This window comes from Halichoerus grypus, chromosome 5 (genome assembly GCF_964656455.1).
Source record: "Halichoerus grypus chromosome 5, mHalGry1.hap1.1, whole genome shotgun sequence".
Classification (NCBI taxonomy): Eukaryota; Metazoa; Chordata; class Mammalia; order Carnivora; family Phocidae; genus Halichoerus; species Halichoerus grypus.
This window is the reverse complement of record NC_135716.1, coordinates 179,301,635-179,313,723: the sequence shown is the minus strand read 5'-3', so window position 1 is coordinate 179,313,723 and position 12,089 is coordinate 179,301,635. Positions and strand designations below refer to the sequence as shown.

General features: G+C 48.0%; 2 protein-coding genes across 4 annotated transcripts in view; one reads left to right on the top strand and one right to left on the bottom strand.

Moving 5' to 3' along the window:
- MTOR (mechanistic target of rapamycin kinase) overlaps positions 1-12,089 on the bottom strand; it is a 123,954-nt gene that overhangs the window by 53,721 nt on the left and 58,144 nt on the right. The window lies entirely within an intron of this gene.
- On the top strand, positions 5,700-10,770 carry ANGPTL7 (angiopoietin like 7). Its single transcript, XM_036065251.2, has 5 exons — positions 5,700-6,069; positions 8,466-8,566; positions 9,162-9,356; positions 10,166-10,364; positions 10,601-10,770. Exons 1-5 carry the CDS (start codon positions 5,700-5,702, stop codon positions 10,768-10,770), a joined length of 1,035 nt encoding a protein of 344 aa, XP_035921144.1.

Sequence of the window (12,089 nt, the reverse complement as noted above, 5' to 3'; positions counted from 1 at the left end):
ATGAATATACCACAACTTATCCACCTGGCCGCTGAAGGGCATTTAGGTGCTTGTTGGCTCTTGGCTAGTATGAGTGTGATGTTCCTACAAACATTCTTGTACATGTCTTTGGTGCAAGTGTGTTCGCATTTCTGTTGGGACTATACCTAGAGTAGAACTGTACGGGGTTGTTCAGCTTTCAAGGACACTGACAGATTGCTCTCCAAACTGGTTTTCCCAATTTACATTTCCGTGGGAAGTATATGAAAATCCCCACTTGGCTACTGTCAGTGTTTTCCACTGTAGCCATTTTAGTTGGGGTTTAGTGGTGGCATGTGATAGTTTTAATTTGAATTGCCATCATGACTAATGAGCTTGAGCAGCCCTTCATGCGTTCACTGGCCTTGTGGAGATCCTCTTTTGTGAAGTAAGTGCCTATTGACATCTCTTGCTGATCTTTAACTTGGCTAGCTTTTAAAAAATTGTTGGGTAAGAGTTCTACATATCCTCTGGAGACAGTGTACACAGAGGTATGTACTGGAGATCTCTTCCTGCCTTTTTACTCTCTTCATAGTGTCTTCTAATGAACAGAGATTACTCCTTTTTTTGCATTTGATAATGCTTTCTTGGATGGTTAGTGTTCTTTGTATCTTGCTTAAGAGATCTTTGCTTATCCCAAGATGCCAAAGATAATATCCTATGTTACCTTCTGGAAGCTTCAGTTTTTACCTTTCACATGTAGAACTCAAACCTCCTCTGAACTTGAAGTTTTGTGTATGGTGTGAGGTAAGGGTCAAGAGCCCTCTTTTCCCCCATAAGGCTACCTAGCTGACCTGGAAGAACTTACTGAAAAGACTATCCTTTCCTCCCTGTTCTGTGGTGCCCCCTTGTCATAAATCAAGTGTCTACATATGTGTGGGTGTTTCTGGACATTTGATTCTGCTCCATTTATCTATGAGTCTATCCTCATGCCAACACCATACTGCCTTAATTACTTACGGTAGCTTTATGATAAATTTTGTTTTCTAGTAGTTTAACTCCTCCAAATTTAATTTTCTTTCTTCTTTTTTTTTTTAAAGATTTTATTTATTTATTTATCTGTCAGAGAGAGAGAGAGAGCACAAGCAGGGGGAGTGGCAGGTAGAGGGAAAAGCAGGCTACGAGCTGAGCAGGGAGCCCGATGTGGGGCTCAATCCCAGGACCCTGGGATCACCAACTGAGCCAAAGGCAGACGCTTAATCTACTGAGCTACCCAGGCATCCCCAAATTTAGTTTTCTTATTGAAAAATGCCTTAACTATTTTTTTTTTTTAAGTTCTTCTTTTTTTTTTTTTTTTTTTTAAAGATTTTATTTATTTATTTGAGAGAGAGAGAATGAGAGAGAGAGCACATGAGAGGGGGGAGGGTCAGAGGGAGGAGCAGACACCCTGCAGAGCAGGGAGCCCGACGCGGGACTCGATCCCGGGACTCCAGGATCATGACCTGAGCCGAAGGCAGTCGCTTAACCAACTGAGCCACCCAGGCGCCCTTAACTATTTTAATCCTTTGCTTTATTTAACCAAAAATTCTGTGAGGTAAAGTAGTTATGATTTTCATCTCCACTGCACAGATCTGTAAACCCAAAGAAGTAATTTGCCTAGGGTCATATAACTATCAAGTGATGGAAAGGGATTAGAACCCAGATTTGCCTGATTCTAGACCCAACTATTTCAAGTCCTTCATATACCGACCGCCTCCTTAATCCTCAAGCCAGATGATCCCTTCAGGGCATTTAATATGAATGCGTTAGATTTCAAGAAATCCTAATCTTGTTCTGTGTTCTAATCTTGTTTGCCAACTACAAAAAGCCACTTTCCCAGTGAGGCTGAGGAAAACAGAGCAACAAGAGGTAAAAGCTGCTTAGATTCCTTCCAGAGATCCCTCTGCCTCCAGAGTAGCAATCACACCCCTCACACCCAGGTCCCTCGGGCCTGGCTCCCCTCCACCTCTCAGCTTTAACTGCCCCCCCCCACCTTGCTCCCAACTCTTAAGCCACACTCAACTACTTGTGTCTTCCTACTAAGTCAAGTTCTTTCACAAAGCTGCACCTTGCTCACGATGCTCCCTTCCACCCCTGGCTACCTCCTCTTTTTCTCTGAAACCTGGGGATCACTCACCTTGGGAGGCCTTCCCAAACTCATCTGGGTTGGGTGCTCCTCCTCCTCTGTGCCCCCATCCTCGTGTCACCCTGTCCTAGAGCCCAGCTGTCTGCTTCTCCAACTACACTGTGAGGCAGCTGAGGCTGGGCCGGCACGGTCACCATGCTCTGCAACTTGCATGCTGACTCACAGAACCGGTGTTTGCTACAAAGTCTGAGGGGGAGCCGAGACAGACTCTTTTGCCGGGTGCCATAATGAATAACAGACTCTAGGAGGAGGCCGGAGAGAATGATTTCTAACCTGTCCGGAATGCACTCTTCGGCAGAAGTGGCGAATGAGAAGCTTAGGGAAGAGATGGATGTACCTTCTGGGATGGATGTGGGCTTTTAGCTGGGACAGAAATAGGCTGGAGTGACACAAGGTCAGGTATGAAATGGCTGCATGTAGTAAAGCAAGCTGGGACGCATTACAAGACTTTAGGAGAAGTAAAATACCATTTAGTACACAAACTAACAACAAGGCAGGTTCTTCTGAGCTGAATTCATTCAATAAACTGAGAGTTTGGTGCTGAGATTAGTTGTTTCTCTCCCTCACCAATTTTGCCAGTGATGGTTTTAATAGCAGGCAGGGACAGGAATACATTAGAAAGGAGGAGTCTCTCTAACCGGGACATTTTCAAGAAAATGAGACCTGACACTCCCATTTGGGTAGAAGGAGAGACCACCTCGAGGCCCCTCCCTGCTCTGTAATCCCCAGGCTGCTCGAACGCCTCCAGTCCTTGGTGCCGGCCCGAGGCAGCGCAGCCCAGACTGTGAAGTCCTTGAGAACTTTCAGGCTAAGTGAGAGCTCACTGGCTTTTCTCATCAAGAATATAAGCTTGATTTTTCATAAACATCTTTCCCAGGAACACCAAGCTGACCCTCTTTCACCACCAGCAAAACAGAGAAAAGGAAAAACTGCAAGGTGTCCAACACAGGTTTTCCAGATTTTCTCAGTTAATTCCCATTTTTATGGTCACTTTATTCGCTGAAGGGCAGAGAAGGGAATAATAGCTTTTTGGAGAAGGAAAACCGGTCTAGTCTGCCACATCCTTCCTGGTTTTCTCTACTGGCTTAGCTGTACTCAAAACAAGGGTTTACTTTTCCTTCTTTCAGAAATTCAGAATCTAGGACATCGCAGGGTTGTGGATGTTTGGAGGACTGATAATCTGGCATGGGAAACACTCTTAATTTGCTAAATTTTTTTAATTGGGGTGGGGGTTTACTGACATTTGGGTAGCTTAGTTGATGTAAGAAAATCTTCAAGTAAGGAAAGCCTCTGTCTCCAACTTATACCTCATGTTAGAAATTGGTTTTCAGAAAATAAATGTCAGAGAGCAGGCATTCATGCAAACAGCTAGATGCTTCTGATCCAAACTTACGAACCCCTAGGACGGATTGCACCATGGGTTGCAAATACAAATGACTGATTCACTTTCTGCCCAAATACGAAAATCTATTCATAACAGTTTCCTGTTTGGGCCGGGGAAGCGGCCACTGGGAAGAACAAACAAAAAGCTGGCGGGGAATCCATAAAGCCCCACTGTTCCGTGGTACTCTGTCTAGCATGTTACTGCAGGGGAGCCCTAAGATGGCAGGGTCACACATGATGCTCCACGTGGCTATGTGGGTCGCGCGGCACAAGCTCAGCGTCGGCCGTCGGCTAGGAGATCGACTTGAAGATCCTCAACGGGTTCAGCAGCCCGTCGGATGCTGACAGCTGGGGCTGGGTTCGAGTTAGTAAATGCCGTGGGGCAAACCGCAGCGCCCAGCTGGGCTGAGTATTTGCGTCAAGAGAGCGGGGACTGGCTGCCAATTCTGAACAGGGGCTGACAAGTTGCTAGAGGGTGCCAGCCATGTCCTGACCCCTTAGTGGGCAAGGAGACTATGGAGAGGAGAAAACAAACCCTGATCTACCCGAGCCACTCCCGCTTTTTCATTCAGAAGGGAAAAAACTGTTTGGTAATTCGAGCCTCCTGAACAGAAACGGCTTTCTGGGGAGCCAGAAGTCCCAACTGGAAAAGGACTCTGGGGGATCATGGCAGGGAAGGAGGGTTGTCAGGTATCAGGCTCGTGTGTGAAGGACCCACACCGGATGGCAACAGTACGAGGACTGTCTCAGTGGCTCTGTAAGACGGAAATGGCAAGAGTATGTTCCAAAGACAGAGTCTTACCGTCTAAGGACAGAGGGACCTCTGTAGACATTCTCAGTGAAAAACTCATGTTAAGTATTTAAGGTTTGCTGAAATCCCAGGCTTTTCCCATTTGTTTTCAAACGAGTAGTGCCCTTCAAACACAGTATATGAGAAATAACAGTAACCCTATTTTCAGGGATATATATCCCACACAGAAAATAGCTTCAGATCGGCAGACTATATTACATAGGACAAGGGAAATGAGATTATAAATATGGATTTATTAGGTGACGGGGATTCCTCTCCCTATGATTTAACGTACTTTCCAAGTTTTGAAACACAGGACAAGGATGGGCCTGTTCTCTGTTGTGCCTACAGATGGATGGAAGCGTGTATGACCATCCCAGAGCCATGTCCGTCACTCCTGAGTTTTTGTCCCTGCTGTCTTCTCTGGCACCTCCTTGTCAAATGCCAAGTGTGAGAAGCTAATGCTGGCCCACTTGTTGATGGAGAAAGTACATACAAAGCAAGATGACTGAACAAATCCTGTGGATACAAAGTCTTTTTCTGCTTCCTAAGAGGCTTAGTCTTTCTATTTCTAGAGTTCTTCTAAGTTGGAGATTTTCAAATGTGACACAGTGTTAGATCTAGGTGGAATAAGGGTTTTGTAAAACACTGAATGATGATCAGAGAAAGGAATAACTAGCCTTGTTAAAAGCACACTCAGCAGGATGCCAAAATATACCAGATCCTCATACAAACAGCATGGATTACATTAACAGGCCTCCCTGGGTGAGCGGGGAGTCTTATTCCCAACTCTCTCTGCCTATCTTAGACTCGCCGCATGGTTATGTAACCTTTAGAATGGAATTTGGAAATCCTTCTGACCCTGCCCTGCTCGCTGATAGAGCTGAGCGAGTGGCTGGCAGGGGCATAATCTAATAGGCAAAATTGGAAACACACAAATTCACAGTCCTCTTGTCTTAGCCCAGAGACTATGCAGGCAAGGAAAGAAAGACTCGCCCCTGTCTTCCTCCTCCCCTCTGGCCTAAGTTTACGCTGACTTCACCCAACAGGCACCTGACCCTCCCAGATGAGCTGGGAGGGGCTAAAGCACCATGCACGGCCACAGTGGGGGTGGAGGTGCAGGCAGCAGATAATATTTAAGATGCTGAGTCTGTAGAGTGTTCAGGGAAAGAAAGAAAAGGTATAGGGAGCCCAATTAATTTGCAGTTTTAAACTCAAGCTTTGACAAAGGCTAAGAAAGAGCAAGGGAAGAGAAAGCAAGAGCGTGGTTAGCCCATCCAGGGAGAAAGTGCACACTTGTAATTTGCTCCAGCTTTGCAGACCTCAGCTGGGCATATCCAGATCCCCAAAAGGAAGATCATTCCTCACCCAGGCCCAAGAAAGATGCTGAAAAAGACTCTCTCAGGGGTGACCTGGCTCTGCATCTTCATCATGGCCTTTGTCAGCCCCCCAGCGTGGCCACAGAAGCCCCCGAAACGCAAGACACCCGTGCAGCTCCAAGTGGCCACCTGCTGTGAGGAGACGAAGGAGCTCAAGGCCCAGGTCGCCAATCTAAGCAGGCTGCTAAGTGAACTGAGCCAGAAGCAGGAGAGGGACTGGGTCAGCGTGGTCATGCAGGTGATGGAGCTGGAGGGCAGCACCAAGCGCATGCAGTCACGGCTCACAGACGCGGAGAGCAAGTACTCGGAAATGAACAACCAGCTTGACATTATGCAGCTGCAGGCGGCCCAGACTGTCACCCAGACCTCGGCAGGTAAGGAGAACATGTTCATCTACTACTCATCATCTTCTTGCTCAAACGGCCGAGTGTCTCTGTCTGTAGCATGGTTTCTACATATCTTGGCCATCAGATCGATGACAGGGGGTTCTTTGGGGTATATTTTCCTGGGTATGTGCCACGGCTCTAATGTTCTGTACATTTCTATAAATTGGTGCCTGCACCATCTCTTTATTCACAATATGTTTCAGCATATGAAAGGTATGAATTACCATCCTGGAGTGCAGAGAGACAACGTGGTTTGCCCAGAGTCACATCGAAAATCTTAGAAACAGGGTTCAAGTCTCCCTGATTGGTCCACTTCCTTAGCCAGAGCTGACAGGCTGTGCCCTCAGTCTCAAGGGAACAGGAATGAACACCAAAACTGTAACATTTATTGTTCTAGAAGCCAAATTCTGTCATGTCCCGAAGATTTAGTGGTATAAGCATTAATGGGTTTCGTGTCTTGTTTGCAAACTTGACTCTTCCCACTGGCTCAGAATTAGGTGTAGATGTTGCCTAGAGCCAGATGAAGAATTCCTTTGTGTTCAGGAAAAGGACAGGCTCCTCGAGGTTCCCTGCTTCTGAGATTTCTATTTCTTCCCATGATCTCAAATAAAATTCTCCCATTATAGAAGAAAATGCAATGTTGAGATCTGGATTTTCAGTGGCCCCGAACTAAGATACATTTAATGTTTTCTAAAATAATTTTCAGTTTCTAGGTAGACTGGCTTAGACTGGCCAAGGTCAATTTACTGTTCAGAGAGAAGAGATCTGGGTTTCTGAAATCATCAGGAAATTATTACTTGTAAGGAGAATATCCTATATCTATGTCACTTATTGCTGATATAAAAATTTTTGGTCACATCATAGACCAAGTCAAGACACGACAGACTAAATCACTGGTTACTCTCAGTTCAAATGAAGAAAAAGCCTCAACATGAAATTGAGCTTCGACATCCCATTAATAAACCACCATGTATAAATCGCTTTCTAAGCATGTACTTCCTGCCCCTCAGTGTGGGACTAGAATAGAAAGGTATCCTCAGGACATTTTCCAGATAAGTGGGTCCTGATCTGGCCTGTGAAATGAAACCAGACCCGCAGGAGAGCAGCCAGCTGGGAACCTGCCCCTGCCACCCCCGGCTCCTCCAGTGGGGATTTGCTCCCCTCCCAGCAGGGAGTTTCTTGGGGGTCAAACAAAGGCAGCTCTCCTGCTGTGCCTCTTCCTCTTCTTGCCCAGGATATTGTTCCTCATTTTTCTTCTCTATTACCAGGTGCTGGGTCACCTTCATACTGTTTTAGTAGATAGGCCAGCGGAGAAAGCAGTAAGTTGATGCTTTCATCATTACGGAAAATGAAGGGGTTGATGGCGAAGGCACGTGCCTCCCCACCCCCTCCTGCAAGACGCTCTGCCTGGGATGGTTCTTGGCAGAAGTGCCGCCATCGGTGTGTTCTTCTTGAAGGCCCAGTGCAGGGGCCACCAAGGAAAGAATCCCAGACACAGAGGGTGGGAAGCCTCTCCTGGATAGCAAGGGTGCCCGCTCTTTGAATCCTATCAGGAAAGGCAGTTTCTTCCGGGGTGCTCTTTGAGATTTGCAACATGGAGACCAAATCTGGCATAAGGCAGTAGCCCCTGGGCAGCCAAGGAAGCACTTAAATCAACCCGAGTGAAAACCAGCCTGTCCAATGCTCTCGTTTGCTTGTTTTAATAATGCCGCCAGGGGAAGGCCTCTAAGCGTTCCTCAGGGTGTGTGCATTTCCATTTGAGAATTGAGCAGTGTTAGATGAAGCGGGGGGGAAATAAGATGTGAAATCTATCTCCCTTCATTAGGGTCCTAGTAGGTAATCTAGATAAAAAATAGCTAATTCTCATAGGTAAAAATAGCCATTACCTCTGAAAAACCACCACCAACCATCACACAAACCAACCAACTAGGCAAACAACCAAAGCAGACCCTACTCATGACTTATGTGGTAAGAGAGGCTGGCTGTCCCAGAAGCTGAATTTATTAAACAGGAGCATCTGTTATGTAGCCATCATGCATTGGACTGTTTCCAGAATTCATGGCCTAGAACCTCAGCAGGATAATCGATTTCAGAGTTAACCTAAAACCACCCGTTTGATTATCCCACTGATGCTATCCAGGTGAAGGGCTTTCCTACCCCTCAGCCCCCCAACCAGTGAAGCCAAAATACACCCCCTTTTGGTCTCCCAATGCCTACACCTCTCCAAAATCCAGACACGGCCTAATAATGAACACTCATGTGATTATCGTGGTAGAAATGAAGTCTCAGTTTTGAAACTCTCAACTGAGCTGCAACACGGATGCCCACCTGCCGTGGAGCCCCTGGGTTTGGATGCTCACCCCTGTGGTTTGCTCCTCTTGTAGATGCCATCTATGACTGCTCGTCCCTCTACCAGAAGAACTACCGCATCTCTGGAGTGTACAAGTTGCCTCCTGATGACTTTCTGGGCAGCCCCGAGCTGGAGGTGAGGTCAGCAGAGCCCACTGCCCAGGTGCTCCCATCTGTCCTCCGCCCCCTCAAAGGGCTGGGGGCAATGAGGCTTGTCACAGTAGAAGCAAAGGGAAACTCAAGACAGAGAATCAAACATACTAAATACCAGAGAGCTAGCCACACACTCAATTTGGTGGGGAACCTCCCCAGGCATCTGTTTTGCCCCTTCAAATCATTATCAACCAAACACCAAATCTTCTAACATAGATTAGATAATTCTATAACCTCTACCCAACTAGCTGACATCTCTTGCCACGACCTAGAGCAGTTACTCTTTGGGGAAGGAGAAAAGAGAGAACATGTTGAGAGCATATGTGGATTTTCTCCTCTTCCGACAAGATGCGCACTTGCCCCCATCCTCAATTTTGACAATTCTTCCCCAGCAAACCACCACCTCGCTCCTGCCGGCCAACATGGCCAAATAGTGGCCGTAGTGAGCCAGCATGACTATGGACGTGCACACATCCATTGGCTCTGCGGAAATGGGAGAAAGGTGGTGCGGCCCGCCGCCCTCACACTCCCCTGCCCGCCTCTGTGGGTCCCTGACTAGAGCATCCTCTCCGCCACAGGTGTTCTGTGACATGGAGACATCAGGCGGCGGCTGGACCACCATTCAGAGACGGAAGAGTGGCCTTGTTTCCTTCTACCGGGACTGGAAGCAGTACAAGCTGGGCTTTGGCAGCATCCGTGGGGACTTTTGGCTGGGGAATGAGCACATCCACCGGCTGTCCAGACGGCCAACCCGGCTACGTGTGGAGATGGAGGTGAGCACGAGGCCTCGGACCAGAGCAGGCTGCCACACACAACTATGCACAACTCTGGGGGCGCCCTTCCCATTCTTGTTCACTATAGGCTTGTGTATTTTTTTTTTTTTTTAGATTTTTTATTTATTTGACAGAGAGAGACACAGCGAGAGAGGGAACACAAGCAGGGGGAGTGGGAGAGGGAGAAGCAGGCTCCCCGCTGAGCAGGGAGCCCGATGCGGGGCTTGATCCCAGGACCCTGGGATCATGACCTGAGCCGAAGGCAGATGCTTAACAACTGAGCCACCCAGGCGCCCCAGGCTTGTGTATTTATTATGATGGTTTTCCTGCAGATTGCAGTACAGTTGAGGGAGAAGAGATTTTTTTCCTGTTTTTGTTTTTTTTCCACAAAAGCAAGACTGCAGATACACAAGAAGAGGCTGGACTCGGGCCAGATCTCCTGTGTGTGCAAACCGTGAGGGCCGTGAGTGGCCTCAGAGCGCTGCTCTCCTCTCAAGCCGCTCTACGACATCTCCGAGGGGGATAGAGCCAAACACACACCTACACCTTCCAGGCAGGGCCGGGAAGGGCTACAGAAAGAGAGGCTAGTCAAGGCCAGCTGGGGACTCAGGAGAGACATGTGGCCCAGGACCCTTGTCCTCTGACTCCCAGCTTAGTGCGGCCCCCTAAAGGCAAACACGCAGGAAAGCTTTGCTCAGTCCGCAGCGGGAACCAGATGCGCGGCTGCGAGCGGAGAGGGGAGAGTGGCAGCACGGGCCGAAATGAGGGCCCGCTGCAGCTCCCCTAAGGCTCGGCGTCCTCCCTGACAGGACTGGGAGGGCAGCGTGCGCTACGCGGAGTACAGCCACTTCGTCCTGGGCAACGAACTGAACAGCTACCGCCTCTTCCTGGGGAACTACAGTGGCAATGTGGGGAACGACGCCCTGGTCTACCACAACAACACGGCCTTCAGCACCAAGGACAAGGACAACGACAACTGCTTAGACAAGTGTGCACAACTCCGCAAAGGTGAGACAGGCGGGTAGGGGGAGGCCGGCGGGAGGGGGGGCAGTCCCGCGTGAGAAGAATGGATTTAGAGCCGCAGAGCTGGTATTCTGGCTTTGGTACTCTTTTGGGGACACTGGTTCTAACTGCTTAGCCGCTGTTCCAAAAGCAGCTTCACCAATCCTGCTGTCCAGTCTGGCAGCTATTTCCAAGGGGAGGACGAGCTCGGCGTCCCAGCCCCGGTCTGTTTCTCGTGCCAGGTGGCTACTGGTACAACTGCTGCACAGACTCCAACCTCAACGGAGTGTACTACCGCCTCGGGGAGCACAGCAAGCACCTGGACGGCATTACCTGGTACGGGTGGCACGGGTCTAGCTACTCCCTCAGACGGGTGGAGATGAAAATCCGCCCGGAAGACTTCCAGCCCTAAGTGGAGGCCTGCTGTGGGACAGGGGTGGGAAAATGGGGACAAATGGAGGCTGGGTGAGGGCGGGGGAAGGGCTGGAAGGGGGTAGAGAAAGGTAGGGATGGAGAATGGCCTACAATCACCAATGAGAGAGTCAGGAGCACAATCAAAATTTAAGTACAAGGGCGTCACCTAAATGGGATGAATTATTTGAACACAATGGGTTATCACACATACTTCTCAGGGGGCTGGCCCGAGGGGGCTCTCTCTCTGTCTGTGATCCCTGACAGACACTAAAAGCTTCTCCTTTCCATTTGATTTTTTCTGTGAAAGAAAAATAATTATGACATCACTTTACTTATTCAGTTGAAGGCCTAGGTGTATGAGGGCAGAAAACAGATCCCTCACCTAAGAAAGAACCCTGTGATTTTGATCCTCAAGGAGAGGTATTGGGTGTTAGAGAAAGGCATGAAAGAGAGTGGTGGAGGAGAGTTTTGATTTTTCAAATCTGATGAAATTACCTTCGGTCTACACATTTTTTTTTTTTTTAAGACAGAAATTGTTCCACTGGTGATGGGCTGAGCCAGGCTGGACTTGCTCAGAGGGATCTCTGGGGCCCCAGGACTGGTGGCGGGCCTTTAGCAACTCCCTGCTCTGCCTCTATCGGGGTGCAATGCCGAAAGGCAGAAGTGGGTCTAGGGGTGGCTGGGGAGTTCCAGCAGGAGGTGGGGAGAAGTCCCTCGTGGATGCTTGCACAAAACTGCCTTAAAATGGTCAGTCAATACAGATATATCTATTTTTATTTTTTACTTTGTAAGAAAAGGGCTCAAAGAGCTTTCTCTTTTAACTTGTCTATAAAAAGTGGCTGCAAAATGAAGGTGGATGACACTATGGTTAATAATTGATGCTGTATGTAAGTATTTTGCTTTGTAAAAATAAAATACTGTAGTATGTTGTAAACATGCGGAGTTTCTTCTTCCTTCTACAATAAATTCTTCTGAAACTCGTTGGTTTTTAAATTATTGCCATTATCATTTAGAGCAAGGTAAAAAGCTTCAGTGAAAAATCAGAGGGTGAGCAGTCTTCAGGGAAAGCAAGGGAGGAGCCGGAAGCCAAAGAGCGAAAAGGTGGGGGACAAAAAGGGCAGCAGCCACTGGGAGAGGTCAGTTCTAGCCTACCCACCTAATCCCAACAGAGCCCAGTGCCACCACATGGCTTCAAAATACTTCACAAACCAACACTCTTCCTTTCTACTTGAGCAAACTAACACATAGAAAGGGAGCATATCTTTAGCCATAACAGATGCCAAATAATTTTGAGTGTGAGGAAGTCATTTTTTACTC